This window comes from Porites lutea, chromosome 11 (assembly GCF_958299795.1).
Source record: "Porites lutea chromosome 11, jaPorLute2.1, whole genome shotgun sequence".
Lineage (NCBI taxonomy): Eukaryota > Metazoa > Cnidaria > Anthozoa > Scleractinia > Poritidae > Porites > Porites lutea.
In genome coordinates, this window is record NC_133211.1 from 22,414,097 (window position 1) to 22,432,998 (window position 18,902).

The window sequence follows — 18,902 nt, forward strand, 5'->3', positions numbered from 1 at the left end:
AGACTTGCAAACGGCGCATGCTTATCGTCAGCACAGAATCAAAGATGGCGTCAACAGAAGAAGTCTTGGTTTGGACCCCAGAACTTGAAGTCAGTTTATTTCATTCCATGAAGGGGCACAAGCCTGTTGGTAAGATATTCTACTAAATCTCTTGTTTTTACCCTTATTTCGATTTTTTCCGAGTTTTTTCTGTTTTGTTTTTCAGGTATAAATCGACATTTTCATATGGCGTGTATTCACGATAAATTCGCGACGTCAACAGGGAAAAGAAATATTTCTTCGAAGCAAATATGGGAGCATTTACAGGAACTGTACAATCTCCAAGCACTGGTAAGTGGTTGGGTCTGAAAACTGTTAAGAGGCCTTTTGTGTTTTGGTGGGTCACGGAAGAATTTCGGAAAGCTAACACAACATTCTATATTATTTATTTAAAAAATTTTCCATTTTCACTCAATCTATGCTTTTGGCATAAGAGAAGTAAAATTAAATGTCCTCTTTAATATAAAAGTGTTTCTGAACCGCTGTGATCATTACTTTTAAATTTATTTGGTCTGAAACATGTTTTGGGCGCTCCCTCGAACGGTCCCCTTCGATTGACGTCCCCGACAATGTTTTGTTTCATAACCGAGTGGGGCCTAGGAACTACAAACTATTGCTGAAATACTGGAATTGGATCGCTGGAACTCTTGAAACGGAACACTAGGAAAACTTTCTTTTTTACCTCTTTTATTCGTTCCTTCTTTGTTTGTTTGCTATGGTTAAGTATGTTATCCAAAAATTTTATTTTATTTCGATAGATTCCCTTCTATTTATAAATTCTTTTTTTGCAACACTTATTACTTATCAATAATTATTCCGTCTTTGTCAATTTCCTTCTTTCATCCATCTGAAATTTCTCTATTATTATTAGTAGTAGAAGTAGTAGTACTAAAGGGAAAAGGCATTTTTAAGACCATAAAACATTTATCTGATATATATTAACTTGTTTGCTTTATAGGTTAACCCCCTGTTCAGCTTCTATCATATCCCAGTGTATTTTATTCACCTACTTTTTTGTCTTTTGATTTTTGCCTTTCAATCAAATGTAATTATTATTGAATAAAATGATATTTTATTTTTATGCTAGTTTGATCAAATTTATGGAATTAGTGCATTGTAAAATACTTCTTATTATAGATTTAGGGCAAAAATAGTGACGTATAATTCAGAATTTATAGTGACAGTTATTTGGTTTTTATTATTCACTAGGATGATCTTGAGAGCCTGCCTTTTCCAAACGATGAAACAGAATTCAATTTACCAGATGACATTTTTGAATCAAGTTCCAAGCCTCATTCCTCTGCTTCAGAGTCATCTGCTGCAGCTGATGAAGGTATGGATCATCAGGGCTTGAAAAAGTCCCGTCCAGTAGTCCCGTAAAAGTAAATTTTCTTGCTGGGCAAATGACTTTTAAACCATACTTGCCCAATTTGCAACTTGGGTTCAGGCAAGTCATTCTCTAACAAAATTATTAACCAAGACTAGTATGTTCCAATGGAAAGTGAATTGCCGCAAGTAAAGCATGACATTTCAAATAGTTTGAATCAGTTGCAATTTATTTCGATTTTTGATATTTGCCATTAACAGTGTCAAATAACTGTGCATGTAACTCAACATGACACGTAGGTGTGTCAAGCTAAATTATTGTATAAAAGTCGGTGAGAACAAGTCAGCATATTATTTGTCTGAAATCTGTCCAGCATAAGGCTTGGAGCATGCGAGTGATGGAGTGAGTGAATGAGTGAATTTCCAAGCAAGTGCAATATTAAACATAAAACTGGTTCATTATGCTTTTCGTGAGTGTATCAAATCATTTTCAATCTCTGGTTCTGTCATATATAAAACATTTTACTTCCAAGGGGAGAACAAACCTTGTCACACATTCCAGAAAAGATCTTAATAACTAAAGCAATTTATTAATTGAGCTTAAATGAATACAACAAAGCCTCGCTGGATACAAATTTGGCCAAAACACCGAATTTATTTACCATAGAGTGCCAGGAATTGCTTAGAATATTCTGAGAAACTTACCGCTTCAATTCATGACAATTTTTTCCCTTCACTTGCATTCATATTCTTCGCTTGCGAAAATGTGGATTTCTACACAAAACAGGATTTCTCTGCCTCTAGTTGTCCACAGGCCTCTTTATCGACAGCCAAGTGTTCTAGAGGATACAGTATTTACTTCTCCCTTTGGAGAGTAATTCTGAATTGATTGGCTGCAACCAAAAGGGCCTTTATTCAACGGCCATGAAATTGAAGCAAAAAAAGGTGATATATCAACATATTTCTATCCGAAAATTTCAGATGAGGGTGGCTTTGGGCACAGGTAACCCAGGCTGGTCATGTTCCTGACCTGAATTAGTCTGCTGGGAAGCCTGGTGGCTTCACAGCAATGAGCAAGAAGTGGTCCCGGCAAGCAAAATGTGAGAGCTGCTGGCTGCTTGTGCAAAGGACAAGCTAGAATTCAAGCTTTTCTTCAAGCCCTGAATTCATTAATGTTTGAAGTTTTTGAAGATGTAGATGTGAACGTTATTTTGAACAATTTCATAGAGATTTTTGAAAAACTATAAATTCACGGTGAAACCCGTTTCTTGATCCCTTATTTTCTTGAAGGCCCTGATAATTCGAACCAAAATTTGTCTTCCTTCCACAGCTTAAAACGGAAATTTTACCTCTCATTTTTCATACTTCTACCCTGTGAGCAGAAACTTCCTTTTCATGATATTTTCTGGATTGCAAAAAAAGTATCTTCTTCCAATAACTATTCCATTTTCCATCATTCAAGTGCAAGTTTCATAATCTGATTCATGAGCATAAATAAATGGCAACTATGTTTGCTTCTAGCACTAATTCCTCAATCCAGTTTTCATCATTTACAACTGTCAAAGCAGGCAGGGTTTCAGCTGTTTGAAACACAAATTACTGGACGGGAATTATCACAAAAAGGTTCTTATTCCACTATGGGTGGCAAATAACTTGATATAGAGCCGTAACATTTTTTTTGGCATAATTCCCTGATCAATATTTTTTGGGCACATGAGTTTTGGAGGAAGTTTTTTTTCAATGCCAGCAAAATTGAATGGAGCAATACTGCCATTTTATAGCATACTTTTTGCCTACTATTTTTTTATCTTTGCATGCCATTGACATTTTTTTTCCCACACCTGATGATATTACCATTTACATGTAAATAGCCCCTCTTTAGCAATACTTTTGCTTTTTTTAGGTTTTCACATAATAAAAGTTGATTTATTTTCTAGATTTCACTAATGGAACTAACTTGTTATCTTGATTACAGCTCTTCTTAAAATTAAACTTCAAGGACTAGCCAGCAACTCTCCTGCAAGCACCTCCACCCCAGACTCATCTCCAAAGAGGAAGAGAACACGGCTAGTAAACAGCTCTTCACAGCCTTCCTCACCACACCCTCCGTCATCAGCCAAGAGAAGACGGTAGCATAACAGTGAATTTTAGAGTTCAAATGGATTGGTTTTTATTCTGCCATTTTAAAAATATTCATTGGCATATACAAGATGTCCATGACATCAGAAGGTGGTGGTCACCCTTGTTAAATTATTATTAATACAAAAGAGGTATAGTGCAGGCATTGTTATTAATCCCATAAGTCATTTATTTCCTTAAGTTAATCTTATATGACTGAATTATGTGTATCCCCTGTTTTGTAGGGTTGTCTCAATCAAATAAAATAGTGAAATGGTGTTTGGGAATAAGGCCCTTAGTGGCCTCTGATCTAATATGAAATTCTCCTTTTCATTAACAAGCATATGCAAGGCAAAGTGAAAGAAGAAACTTGCAGTTTATCAGAGGTCATATGGCTTTATTGCAGGCACCCATTCTAAAAGTCAATATAAAGTTCAGCTTGACTTTACTTCATTTTTGATGTTTATTGTTGGTAATAAGTATTTCTACTGCAATTACCGCATAGGATAATTATTATTTTACAGATTTTTTAATTTGGCCACTTAGGGAGTCTTGGTTAAGTGTAATATTAAACTCAAATTGTGCCAGAAACAGAAAATTGCTGAATTTTTAATCATTTCCTCAGCAATCAAAACAGACCCATGTGTAAAGATTAACAGAACTTGAAAATTATTAAGGCTCCAGTCTTTCATTCAGTTCCCTCCATCTTGTATTTATCTCAAAGTGAAAAAGCAGTCATAAACAATAACCAACATCAAGAAACTACAATAGTGTAATTTCTTGGCCCCTCTACTGACAAAAGTGATTGTATATAATATCCCTCGTTCTTATTATTAGATTATTAGATGCTGAACCAAAGATTCATATATTCAGCTTGTTTGTTAGGTAGCAATCTCAAACTTGATGAATTTGGCCCTGAAAGAAAACGGGAGCGTTATGAGTTTGTTCATGAATAGCAGGCCTCGTGTGACTCGTGTCTGACGCTGTTCTGGGCTCAGAGCCATATTTTAAGAAAACAAATCTTCGCACTAGTAGTGTGGATCCTATTTCACAAACCATTTCATTTCGTTTCTTTCATTAATGGTTTTATTGTGATTGCTCTCAGAACTATTGAAATGTGGATCTTGGAAGTAAACATAGCTTTCTGGGACATCTAATTACTGGTACGTTTGAGGAACGGGCCCCTAAACTGAAGTGACATAAATTATGGGTCTTATTTCATTTGTTTTCCCAAGTGGTGCAGATACCAAGAATCTATATACGCATATCATTCTGTAAATAATCCATATGGTTCCGGTAAGAGGTTTATTAAAATTGTTGTAGCATTAAAAATGATCGCTTGTTTGTTCTGAACTCCATTGCTAGTGTCATCTCTCTCTTATTGAGCAACTTTATAAGACGGACACCTCTCTAAGACAGACACCCAGGTTTGGGTCCCTGCCGAACTATGCTCTCTATAAGACGGACAGCTCTCACTCATAGACGGACAAAGTTCACTTTTGAAACCTCCAATGGACACTTGAGAAGTGCTATGTAGTGCAAAATGCCTCAAAACGGAAATGTAGTTGCTCTACATGGCAGTAAATTGCAATTAGGGGAAGCAAATTACATAACCATTTACTGTACGCGTCTCCTACAGCTCTTATCTTGCACCATTATCGTAATTTCTTAACACCATTTGTGGAGAAAAAAAAACAATGTAAGATAGAGAGGAGTAATTTAACAGCGCAAACGGCACGCATTTTTGGTTGACGCCAGAGTCTGTTGAACTGTTTAAGGTCAAAAAATATGCTAAAACAAGGAAAGTTTTGAGAATTTTCAAAACTGGCAACTAAACCTAAGGTCTTGAAAAACTTGAAAAGGTCATATGGAAATAGTCATGGAAAGTCATGGAATTTGAAGACCTTAAAAGAGTACGAACCCTGTACTAATAAAACAGAATGTGTATATTCACTGCGAATAGGTTTAGCTTTATTTTTGCGTTCGAGGTACGAGAACGCAACCCCTAATTTGTGTTGGGTGTTCTGTCCATTATTAGGTTCCCTGTGCAATTAATAAGGGAGGTTTTTCATATGGAAACCGGGCTTAATCTATCGCAATAACCACCCACCCTTCCTCCTCAACTGCCACCTGTACGCCTTACAAACATATCGAACGCACTCTTCTAAGCTCCGATTACTCCTAGTCTTATAATTAATGGTGTCACGTTACCTCGACCCTCCATAAGCCGGACACCTCTCTAAGACGGACAGTCATGGCCGGTCCCGCAGTTGTCCGGCTTAGTGAGTGTTGACTGTACACGCTTTACATCTGTACCTGCAGAAAATCAGCAAAATTGTTTTTTGTCGATTTTGTTGCATGAATCCAAAAAAAGTTATTTAACTCCCCTCAAGAACCTCACTGACGACATCTAATTGCTTATTCGTGAGCTGTCTGTGGAGCTACTTAGCGATCTCTTTTACAGTAAGATTAAGAAGAGGATACTCCTTGGCACTCCATAACCCAGAAAATGTTAATGTGGGATCCAAATCTCGACTGGATGTTATTTTCTTTCGGCCTTTATGAGCCTTCTTGCCAGTGTCGCCGCTTCGATACGTTTTCACCATTCTGCGACCCTTTGGTTCCCCGCTTCATCTTCCAGTGCATTCATCCCGTCATGCGAAGCTTCTTGCTATCTTTTGAATGTAGCCTGTGTGCTCAGCGCTGTGGTCACAGGTGTAGTGCTATTGTAATTGTTTTTGTCTTCGATATCGACCCTCAAACCAATTTTCCACGGACGTCAGTTTTGTGGCCATCCAGTGAATGTTACACTTAACTGTTTCAAGTATTTTCTTGTTAGATTGCAGCGAAAATATGGAGTGATGTGTTTGGATGAAATCCTTCACCTGCAGATAATTTTAATTTTTTAATGTCAACAATGAAGCCTCTCAGATTTCGTGGGTTTTGGGGATAAATAAGTAAGAAGAATATCAAATTTACGTTGCAGATATTCTGTCGAGTACCACTGTAATATCTGGTTTCATAACTTTACCTCTTTCAAGAGTTTTGCTGTATTGAGATTCTCTGTCACTCTTTCCAACAAAAACATTACAGCTCTTGAGTCTTTACCAAGCCTGAAGAATAAAGAGTTAATTCTGAATCGAGAGAAACAAGAATACTAAACTACTTACATGTAACTTACCCCTTTCCCTTCTAATAATCGCCAATGAAAGTGAAAATTTCAAAAGAATTTCAAGCTTCCTTTTTGTAAAAATGCTAAGAAATAACTAGTATAGTCAAACCCCGTATTAACGGGGTGTCCGTATTCAGTGGGTCATGTTATTAAAGTCAATAATACACTTTTTATTTGATCAAAATACTACAGAAATAAAACGGGACACTGGCATCGTCAAACTAACCATCAAACACTCAAAAGTCTCGACAAAGTCGCTCATTGTAAATTACGTAATCAAAACCCGCTCTCTACGCCGGTAACTCGATTGATGTCACAATAGTCTAAAATTGCCGTCCACCATTCATCCTAGGAGAGACTTGAACCTGTAGGCTGTCATCATAACTTGCAAAGCGGCGAGAAGGAGAAAAAGAGACGAGGCCATCTATTTTTCTTGTTCACCTTACCGTTTAATAATTTTTTCGTGGTTCCTTTTAAAAAATTTCCACGCCAAAAGGCGACCTTTGGCGTTGCTTGCTACAGTTCCAATGATTTGAATCATGTCTTGTGTACGTACTATTCGGCCATCTAAAGCGTGCTTCAGCAACCTAAAAATTAACATTGAATTAAACACTTTGCCTATGCAGAAGGTTTTTGTATGGGGTCGCTGAACGGTCGCCACCTTTATAGGTGTCTGTGTTGCTGTGATTTTTTTCTTCGCTGACTCAAAACCCGACTACGCACGTTTACCTCTAACGATCTAAGGGAGGTAACATTCGATTCAATATCGTTCCCAGAGGCTGCGAGCTTTTGATCGCGGCACTAAGGATCACTGGCGCGTTCGCCTGGACAAGGGTAACGAAGTCAGTGGAGGCGAAATTCCATTCGATTCAGTTTGACTGAAAACCTTGTCACCAGAGCCCTCTCCGCTAAGAATAAACTTGCAGACGCTATGATGCGACAACTAAGTACGCAATAGATTAAAACAGCACAGTTTTTAAAAAAAGGCACTGTTATATGGACAAAACCCAACGTTGTATTTGTAAATTTGAAAACCAGTGTCCTCCTGATAACCGTCAATCATGTATCATTTTGGGTCGATCGAAATAGGTGAAACTCGTGAGATCGTCTCAGTCGTGCGACAGGTAAAAATAAAGAATGCAGAAAAGGCAAAAAAGAAAGAAACGCGAAAGACAGCATACCGCCACCGCTCATCTAATAACTATCTGTCATCTGTTGGTCAAAAGGAGGGCCTGAATCTTATTTTAAAAGAATCTTAAATTTTATTCTTCTTTATATTAGAGCACTCTAAATCTCATATCTGAACATTCTCAAGAATTTCCTTGCATGCTAATACACAACCTTTCTATCGAAAGTTTAAGGTCATTTTAGGTCTATTTTTGTGGCGAAAATTCTAGCAGAAATGCGGTTTCGGCATTCCAAGGCGCGCTTCAAACAATTTCCGGAATATCTAGGAATTCTGTTCAGAAAAAGGCCGAAAATCTTAGTTTACTCAAAAGTTAACGTGGTCGAAATGGAAAGTCGAATATTCGAAAATTCTAGCCGACCTTCATTCCGAACGGATAATTCACGGAAAATACCCTATGGATGCCCCTGATAACAAGAAACGAAAATAGTTTTTCTACCAGATTTAAACCCCATACCTGTGTAAAAGTTGTTTGCTTTTAGCTGACCCAAGGGCGGTGATAATTTTTTCCCTCTGCGCGGCATTCTTACATTGCTTGTATTTTCTCCAGAAGAATTCCCACTCTTTTTCTCCTCCATACTTTACGGCAACGATGTACATTGTCTTTCGAAGGTACGATGGGACTGACTGAGTTCTGAAAGCATTAAAAAACGTTAGGGCAAAAACTGTACATGCTATGGAAATAAGAAAAGGAGCAGTGTCATTTACGGCAGAATGGCAAATTTAGGGTCCGAGTTATGATGAGATTCCTTTTTGTTGGTCAAAAAAGAAATAAAGAAAAATAGTGTACTAATTAATTTTTATTTCTAAGGAAAACCAGTTACAATTAATCTGGCGACATATTTTTGATAACAAAAGAGTTTAACTTGAAAAAGTTGACCCGATTTTTCTAACATTATTGGACACTATATTTTCATTTCGGTTATCGAAGTAAGACACGTACTTTAAATTTTGCGGAGGTTGAGTAATTTTAAACAAACCTGTACGCCCAGTTGGGGTACTCCGGATTCCAAGTGACGGGGATGATCGAAGTATTTTTTTGGGGAGGAAAATTTGGCAAGTATTTTTTTGGGTGGCTTGATTTAAGAAGGGATCTTTTGCGGGTACTCAAAACGGCCTGAAGATTCGTGGTACTGCCCTCGTATACGAGCCGTAAACACAAACATTCAATTTCCAATTTATTTTTCGTTTTCGTGCTATATCATTTACTGAATGCTTTCTGGAAATCTTTACGGCTCGGAAATTCGGCATGGCATTTTTTTCGGGTTAATTTTTGGTCCAGAAATGGGTTGATTTTGTTGGATGCCCTAGGGCTTTTCTTGGGGTTTTGATTTTCTCCCCCATTCGATCATTTCCGTCACTTGAAATCCGGAGTGCTCCCCTGGGCCTGTATGGCCATCATTTTGATCGGGGGTCGCATTGATTACGGCAATAAAGCAAAGATATTGCACAAGAAAGATTTTAAAATGTTCACAAAGTGACTTGCTTGATCATACATACCCATTAGTCTTCATCCAATCACTGAATAACAGCTTTAATTTGTTCACAGTGTCTTCATCGTCGTGAAAGCAGAGTGTAGAAACCATTAGCTCACGAAAAACCCTGAAAAAAAAAGAAACAAAACGTATTTTTGTATCCAAATGATAGGCGGAACGGTAGCCCATCTAGCGGATATCTATTACAAGACCTTACAATTATCTGAGGCCTTTCGTACCAGGATAAAAATAGGACGTCCATCTTTGAACACGTATGGTAGCCTGAGAAAACAGCCGACATTTCGCGACGTCACCACTGGTTTCTCGAGAAACTAAGTCTAAGGAACAAGAGCAGAAATACCATGCTGATGGTGCATCACCACTCAGATCTGGGCATTGCCTCTGATTGGACAAAACAAATTTCCCACGCTGGACGGACCAATCAAGAGCCCTACTCAGATCTGGGTAGTGATACGTCAACAGTATACAATTGCTGCGCTTGTTCCCCAGACGCCACTAGTGGTTCTCCTTTTATCTTAGGCTGACACTATGTTAGCAGTCAAGGTGAACAATTATTGGTCATTGATATTACTTGGAAAAAATAACAAATCTTCTGGCCCAAGAAGGAAATAATTTTAGGCCTGAGTTTTTATACTGACCTGTCAACCAGTTCATCTGAATCTTCCCACCCTAAAGAATCTTTAAGTGGCCCCAATTTTTCCACTATGAATTGCTTGTTGGGACGAAAAAGTAATGTAACCGAAAGAAAACAATTAGTATTGCAAAAAAAAAAAGGATGAGTGTGGGTTATTCTGGCTACTGGGAACATCCAATGTAATTTTGATAGTTGAGAAAAACTATTACGAGAACAGCTTTTACCAGTCAAAGTTATTAAAATTCCTGTGTCGTTTTCCAGTTTCCCATTTTTATTAATATTTGAGGTGAACCGGGTAATTTTAGGAACTTTTGGACAATTCTCACGCCGGTAATCATCGGAATACTTTTTGTCGACCTCTAAAATTTTTGGATGTTGACGAATCGGAAATCTGTATCAATTTTATTTAGTCTAGATGTTAATCATCACTATACGAAAATTAAATCTGATTGGCTCTCAGCAGCACTGATTTTAGCATTTCTAGGACAGTGTATAGGTAATAGGACAATATGCATAATGCCTAAGTAAATGGACAGCACGAGCCATCAAAAGAGCACACTTGCATGGATTTTTGTTTTCACCTCTAGCAAATAACCTCTTAGAAGATCTTGTGTTTTAATATTTCAAAAAGCTTAAATTATCACAATTTTTGTTAAAGTTATGATTGTTTGGTAACAGAACTTCCTGCCGTCCAATTTGGTTCGTAATCATACTCGTGATTCAACAAATCGGATTCCCCCTACACGGTCTTTCGATTGTAATATGTACATATGCATATCCTGTGAACAGGCCACAGGGAAATCGTGGTGAGGAAGGACTCTCTTTCCCTCTCCTTCCGTCTGCTCGCCCTGTCTAGTTTTCTCATCTGGTCCATACCCCCTAATTAATTAAATTCGCAAGCTACCCATGTCACAAAATATCTTCTGCCAACAGCGCAGAAACTAACCTCCCTGGTAGAATAACACGTGGCAGAAAAAAAGGCAGTTGATCGTTAACATTAGTGTTAATTTTACTTACTTGATAAAACTTGTAGGATCTTCTCAATGTGAGCATCGCGTCAATGTAAGACAACGAACGCAGCATGACGGCCCATGGGACGTAGTTTCGCTCATTTCTTATGTATTCTGTCATGTGCAAGGCAATGGGGTAATCAAGGACACCCGCCCTGAAAAAAAGAGTAAAGGGAATAAACAAATGGATTACGAGAAAATGCGCTTAAGCACTGCGTTACATTGAACCCAAATAATTTCAAGTTAACAGCCTAAAAATGAAGATGACCTTGCCTTAGCAGGGCTCAGAGTTTGTCTCATGATAATCACTCTGGTAGGATTATTGATCTTCATCAGTTGAGAGCTGGTGTCGATTTGCTGTTGCGGGACTATAAGTTTCATCATAGCTACTAGTGTTGGGGTCATTGATTGGCAAAATGATATAACAAGGCCAGTTGTTGGAAAGATCATTAGTGCAAATTCAGGGTTATGCATTTGATGATTATGTGATGCTACACTAAATGTTTAGCATAAAACAACAATAAAATTACTATAAATGGGGTTACCTTGCTAAATTCAAAGCATCATCTATAAGACCACTTCTGTCTAATTCACTCAACGCCTGTAATGCGTAAAAAAGCCTTTTTCAGTAAATTGTATTATTTCTGTGAAAGGTTTGAACCCAGGAGTCATTTCAAAGGTAGGTTGAGTTTGATCGTCCGGGTGAATGTAGTCCTGAATAGGACTGTTGTTGTTTACAGTGACTGACGTTTCGACAACCTATGCGGTAGTCATCTTCAGAGTCAAAGTGAGTTGTATCACGTCAGTTGATGGTATTATACTCTAGTTACTGATCTGATTGGTCAATTACGTCGCGATGTTTTGGTCGTCTGTCAATAGGCTAACAATAGACGACTGTTTAACTGTGACAATGGACGGATCGAAACGCACCAATTACTAATTACGAGTCTTCATAGCCAATAACATCACGGCTTAACTGACAGACGACCAATAATATGGCGAAGTAATTAAGCAATCGGATCAATAACAAGAGTATAATACCATCAACTGACGTGATACAACTCACTTTGACTCTTAAGATGACTGCCGCACAAGTTGTCGAAACTTCAGTCACTGTCAACAACAACAGTCCTATTCAGGACTACATTCACCCGGACGATCAAACTCAGCCTACTTTTGTATTATTCCTGTAAGTGTCACGTTTTTTGGGGAGCTGGGAGAGATCGCGTTTGTTTAGACGTCTCGTAAAAACTTACCGTGTGATTATGAATTAATTGCTGACTCAGTCGTTTCCAGTTTTCCTCATCATAATTGACTCGAAAGAAAGCAGTTTGTCCAACGTTGGCCTTAATCCACCCAGATGGGTTGCTGGAAAGCTCGAAGGTAACTGTGGATAAAAAGTACGTGTTATATGACAAGTGTTTGTTTTCAAGTCATACCAGGGCATACAATATCCTGCCTTATTGTTATAGACAATATATTAACCGATTGTTTTAGATAAAACTGCTACAAAAATATTTTAACTTATGGCCATGGCTAGCTGCCCATATAATTGTTACTGTTTAGACCAGAAGTTATTAATCATTTCTTAGTTTCCTACCTGATGAAGTCTTGTTCATCCAGACAGTTTTGGGACAGCAGACTGAGCCCTCAGTAATGTATGTAAGCGGAATATACCATCCCTGTCTAGTCAAAAAGGACCAGAGAATATAAAATTTATCACCTTAAGTTTATTCATCTCCATATGCTTAAATTAACTTAGTTAAGTGGGAAATTAGGGGTACTTAAATTTACTCAAATTTGGGTGTTTGTCAAGAAAAGCCTTGGAGTTGAAGGAATGCCTCAGGCAATTAAAATTACCATTGATGTAGAAACGTTTATTATAACTATCGCTTACTCCTTTGATTGGTCGTTTTCCAGCTTTGACGAAGTAAAATCTCTGAGGAACCTCTTCTGATTTGCAATGAACGACAGTTTGCCATCTTTTTTCTGGACTTTGTTTCTCGAAATTGATATTAGAGGAAATCCGTCTTGGTTTATCCAAGACTCCATCACTGTTTCAACGTCTACCATATTTCCTGAAGCCTGCCGGCGAATGAATTGAGAGACAGTGAGAATAAACTGCTTAATCTGCGCAATTCATAACCTCTATGGCACTACTGTTTAATGCGTTCCCATCTTAAAGACTTAATACTATTATTCTAAAAGAAATATTCATATCTCTAAGACCAGTGGTAGAGTAGAAAAATACTCCATATTACAAACCTTAGCTTACACGAAATAGCATTAACACTCATAAGACGTTGTTGTTATTGTTTTTGCAGAAAAAGCAAGTTGGGAATTGTCGCTACACTCACCTCACTCATTGCTTTCCACAGGTCTGAGACCTTTGCATTAGCAAACTGATGTTTTCGTAAGTAAATCTGTATCAAATGAATGAAACAAAGACGTTGTTTGCCATTTGATCAGAAAGTCTGAAGGGAAAAAAATTCTCATTGCATAAAAAACCTTCTGCGAAACCTACCTCGATCCCCTTTCTAAGGGTTTCATCTCCAAGAAAGCTTTGCATCATTCTTATTAGCGCAGAGCTCTATGCAAACAAACAAATGTCAGGAAGTATTAAATCATTAAATGCTGATCCTTTCATTTCTTGCTTCCATAATAAATGACAATAGATTATGATGACATAGACAAGAAGGACTCGGATTGCTTTCCATCAGCATGCTGCAGTGCCGGATCCAGACCCTTAGATAAGGGAGAGCCCAGTCTCCAAAAAATTGTTTCGGTCCTTCAGGCCTCAGTTTTGTCTAAAAATAAGGGGGGGGGGGGCGCCCCCCCCCCAGCCCCACCCCTTTATCCTCCTCTGTGCTGTACCCTTCCCGAACATTTATTATTAGATACCGAATCCAAAGCAGCCTCCTTTGAACTGGTTGCTTACAGCTCTAGTATATACATAAAGGCTGCACATAAAGATATTTTTCGAATACGTCTTTATTAGTGGAGATAATGATACAGCATCAATAATTAACAGGCACCGAAATCAAAGTTTGCTTGGTCAATATACATTGCAGTGGTTTCATGCCATGGCGATTTAAGTTCAGAACGTTAATCCATAAAATGCATCCTTTAGTCTCGATCTGCACTTAAATGTTAAAAACCTCGTCTTACCTTATGGTAGGTTATCTTGTCCACAATTTCGTTTATTTGTGCTGGATTTTGAACTTCCACTGACACCGGGTGGGTGTAAAGTGAACTGTCAAAATCAAGAGCTTCTCTCAAGCTGTCCAACATAAACTCATCCGCCTAAAAAGAAATAATAAGGTACCACATGTACAATACATGAACTAGAGCCGTTGTAAATGAGCTGATTTCTTTTACGCTCCTGGTGTTATGCCTCATAATACATTTTTTAGCATGCCTGGCCGTGTTCTAACTTCTGTCCTCAAGAACTCGTCAACTCTAAACTTCAACGCTTTGACCGACTGGAAGTGATCTGAATAGCCAAACCTTCCATGATGGACCTATTTGCATACAAGGGGTTTCTAGAAACCGGCGTGAAGCAAAGAAACCGTGTGTTGCATTTTGCGTATGTGGAACGCTTTTTGACATCGGAACTCCGGACGGTACAATTGCAAACTAAGTACATAAGGTAAAGCAGAGTACCTTTCACAAAAGTGATCGATGTTAGTTGAGAAAATGCTGTTTGGATCTTATTTCGATGGGTGTCTATAAGGGAAGTCGTATTTCAATTGACTGGATGGTCGTAGTCGTTTTCAGATTTGAAAGAAAATGGAACATCAGAGGGACTTTTCAAGAAAAAGCTTATTGTTGTTATTTTGTGCTCTTTGTTACGTCAGTTTGAAATCTTGTGCGTGGGAGAGCCACCTGTTGCCCTCCTAATCCCGTCTCCTCATGCAGCTCTCTACATTAATTAAACTCAACATGGCCACTCCATTGAGTGACAGCATTGATTTTCATGGACGTTTCTACTTTAACAATAGTCTGATATATCTTAAACTTAAGATTTAGAGAAGAGTGAGTACTTGCTCTCACCCGTTTCCATTTATAGTTTAAGTCGTCAGTAGCAAGATATTCCAGGTAAACGGCAAATCCTTCATTCAACCAGAGATCATTCCACCAGCTCATGGTCACTAAGTTACCAAACCACTGCAAAGAAAAAAAATGTTAAATAAAAAGACTGATTGAAAAATATATCAATGAACCGGAGTCAGTAAAACATAAGGAAAATCCAACAAAATCACACACGAAGATGCAGGATAGAGCATATCTTCTCCAATAACTTATAGTGCGGGTGGGACAGTGTGTCGTTAAGACAGCAGTCATACGGGCATTTCTTCTTCAGATAGAATAGGTTTAACCGCTTTAATGTATTAATTAACAAAGATGGAAAGAATGTTTGGCTCTTCAAGGATTTTTTCTTTGAACCTGGAATACAGTTGATAAATTCTACCTGGTGCGCAACTTCATGATTCACAATCATTGCCACCAACTTCTGGTCAGCAGCGCTTCCTGTTATCGGGTCAAAAAGCATAGCGGACTCACGAAATGTTATAATGCCCCAGTTTTCCATAGCGCCGCCCATGTCAGGAATTGCAATCAGATCTGGAATATAGTATCGAACAACAATTTTTTTAGTTAACTGGACAAACAGCAGCTTTACAATGTTGAATTTATTTACTAAGAAACTATGAAAGTAAAGAAAAATACAACAGTCAAAAAGGGCAAGACTATCGCAGCTTTTCGAATGGTTTAGGATCTTGCAACTTTCATGCCACCTAAATGTGTTTCCATTCGCATCTGCTGTATCTGCCAATCATGATAATCAGCTCTCGAGAAACCTTCTAAGAACTTAGAACGCCTGCACCTTGCTTGTGGTGCAGGATGGTCAGCTGCTTGTAGCTGTCTGCAATAAAAACTGTTCGAAACTAGCGAGGTTCCGTCTATAGAATTTAGATGAAACAAGCTTCTCGTTTTTTGGGGGTTCAGCCCATGCATTGGCCATGGTTGCAGCATGTGTCCAATAACCAAAGGAACTATTTTCTACTTCGTTCTAAGCATTACATTGTCTGGATGGGCAACGGCATCTTGATAATATGGCGCTGCACGGCGGAAGAAATTTAGAAAATAATCTGCCACATTTCAAGCTATTTTTGTTATTCGCGTAGTTATTATTAAGCATGTTTTCCTTAATACCCCACATGGTCGTCCGTTAATCTACAATGGGCCAATTTAACGACCCCATCAGTTTCTTGTTAGACCGATTAAATAAGTTATGGTGCAGATTGATGAGAAAAATAAATTTTAAAGTAGTTGAACTGGAAACGATACTGCTGTAAAAACGGCATGTTGGCGGGATTAAGAACCTGTCTTCTGTGACTAAGAAGCAAAGAGTGACGTAATGCGCCTGTGAAAGTCCTGTCCTTACCCATTTTTGGCAGTGGATAGGAAATGTTAAAAAATTCCTCATAATACTCCAAAGCGTGTTTGGCAGCATTGAGAGCAAAATCTGTACTGTTGATAGCGTCAGGTTTGGACCACACTTTTATCTGTCGATAAAGAGAGAAAATTTTTGCTGGAGATGAAGAGGCAGTACGTAGTGTGGCCGAGCGGTAAGAGCACTGGACTTGTAATTCGGAGGCCCGAGCTCAAGTTCTTTATCGCTTGCTGGATTTGTTTTCCGTAGTCCCGAGTTCAAATCCTTGACCCCACTTGCAAGTACTGGTTTGTCCCTTACGTTGTTAAAAGTTCCTTTTGAAACGCCCCATAAGAGTAGAGGATAATTAAGTTAGGTATTAACAGGAGCCCAGTATTTATTTATTTATTATTATTATTGTTATTATTATTAAATTGAAGAAGTGAATTTTGTATAATTTTTTGAACATCATTTTCAGATAACAACTGTAAATCTGTTTAACAATGAAAAAATCAATAAAATCCATTTCCTTAAACTGATTCTACGTCATTAATTCAATAATATCTAATTAACAGTTACTATTCTCGAAAAAGTTATCAAGGTTGCACGTCATGAAATATGCATTTCGCTAACAAGAGTGCACCACCGATGTACAGTAGAATTGACTGATTAGAAACCTAACTATGTTACCTTCTTTCCACTTTTGGTGCTTGCTTCCTTGTGCTCGAAGTCACATACAATAAACGTCACCAGATATGTTGGCATGGGAGCACTTGCGCGGAAATGACTTTCCAAAAGCCCATCATACCTCCTGTCACACGATTCCAAAGGCATGTTTGACAGTGCCCTATAACTGTCATCGTGCACTATGGTGATGCGAAAGATCGCCTTGAACGCAGGCTCGTCGAAACAAGGAAAGGCCGAACGTGCATTTGTCGCTTCAAATTGAGTTGTTGCGAGATATCTGAAAACGTACGAACAAAATATAAAGGAGTTCGGCGTGATAGAGTTTTTCTGTGTAAGAATCAGATTGGAAAAGTAATTACAGTCATAGCCCTCTTTGACGAAATCCTAGACAAACTGACCTTTCATTTTCATTTATGAAACAGTCTGAGGAAGTAACCTGAAATATCTTTGCCTGTGAAGATATATCGATCGCTCGATTGGACTGATATTTCACTCTGGTTTCGGATTGTGCGTGTTCCGCGATGACCGCCTTAAGTTTTAGCCCAATAGCATGTGGCGGCTTAGAGCTAACAACAAACGAACAAAGGTTAGCTGTAGAAAAACCTGAGAATAATAAACAGAGCGGATAGTTCTGTCACTGCATTTCCGATATTTTTCCAAGCTTTAACGACAATAGAATGAAATCGATAACGTATACCTGAAAGGAGCATTGTTTGACAATTCTAACGTTAACGTACCTTACGTTTCCGCTCCTCGTCTTGTAACTGCTCTTATAAAAACCTTCCAGGCCGTCCGATAAAGCTCCATTAAATGTAAGATAAAGCTTGTAAGTCGCCATTTTTCTGAGGTCCTCTTTCATTATTATCACATATTGCTGTCTTTTCCCGTGTCGCATTCCTCGTGAAATTATCAATCTCTTCTCTTTCGAATCCATAATCTTTATTTCGCCGATCCGGAGATCATGCGTGTGTAATACCACTTTTTTCGTCTGTCTGTAACACCGTAACTTGATTTTGACATTGCCTGAGAACTTAAAAGTTGTCAAATTCGGATGAATATAAATGTCGTAGGATATCGGACGGATGTACTTCGGAAGCCGGTACGAAGAGGTGGCTTCCTCGTTAGGCTTTGAGTTTTTCTTTAACGTTTGTCCTCTTCGTTTGATTTGATAAATCAAGTCCTCCCTGTATCCATTTATGAAAGTAAATACAGTAGAAATGGCGATGATTAAGGCTACGCCAAAGGCTAATGCTAGAGGAAAAAGTCGTGAAACTGTCATGATGTTAGCATTTGCTTCATTAGTTTTGTTTTTAAATTCTGTCCGTGTCAGCGGTAAGCTAAGGAAACCTTAGGCAACGGGTGCCATTTGACAGGTCATTTCAGAGCAGAACGAACGAGACTAAAAGTTTAAATCTGAAACTCCAAGCCAAGTTATATTTTTAGTTACAGTTGTTGGTGTTAAAAGACACAATCTCTTAAAGCCCAGAATGCTTATTTACATTTTTCGCACGTCCAGTCATATTCTAGTCCAAACAACAGAGTTTAATGTTTTGTTTCTAAGTGAGGAAAATTGCTGACCAAAGCCAATTTTGGCAATCTCCAGATATTTTGCGTCATTTTCTCCAAAGACCTATCTTCTATTCCTAACAAGTTGGTAACCAGTATACCACATCAAAGCAAATGCTCGACTAAAGCATCTTGCCTTGCTATTGTCCCCAGAGCTTCACGCATCAATATTAATCAAAAGAATGGAGGCTGGGAAAAAAGTGTCACTCACTACGTTTATCCCTGCGCAATCCC

At 38.3% G+C, this 18,902-nt stretch overlaps 2 protein-coding genes across 2 annotated transcripts; one reads left to right on the forward strand and one right to left on the reverse strand.

Annotated features, from left to right (window-relative positions):
* Window positions 1-2: 2 nt before the first annotated feature.
* Window positions 3-4,816, forward strand: LOC140952958 (MRG/MORF4L-binding protein-like). Its single transcript, XM_073402423.1, has 4 exons — window positions 3-129; window positions 206-330; window positions 1,249-1,372; window positions 3,341-4,816. Exons 1-4 carry the CDS (start codon window positions 18-20, stop codon window positions 3,496-3,498), a joined length of 519 nt encoding a protein of 172 aa, XP_073258524.1. The 5' UTR covers window positions 3-17; the 3' UTR covers window positions 3,499-4,816.
* Window positions 4,817-6,206: 1,390 nt separating this feature from the next.
* LOC140953332 (glutamyl aminopeptidase-like) lies at window positions 6,207-18,514 on the reverse strand. Its single transcript, XM_073402824.1, has 18 exons — window positions 17,840-18,514; window positions 17,106-17,379; window positions 16,428-16,548; window positions 15,453-15,604; window positions 15,035-15,148; window positions 14,150-14,284; window positions 13,506-13,571; window positions 13,339-13,404; window positions 12,879-13,066; window positions 12,582-12,667; window positions 12,238-12,368; window positions 11,527-11,582; window positions 10,989-11,136; window positions 9,976-10,049; window positions 9,342-9,443; window positions 8,299-8,475; window positions 6,515-6,596; window positions 6,207-6,368 (listed from the first exon to the last, which is right to left on the reverse strand). Exons 1-18 carry the CDS (start codon window positions 18,379-18,381, stop codon window positions 6,207-6,209), a joined length of 2,676 nt encoding a protein of 891 aa, XP_073258925.1. The 5' UTR covers window positions 18,382-18,514.
* Window positions 18,515-18,902: the final 388 nt, after the last annotated feature.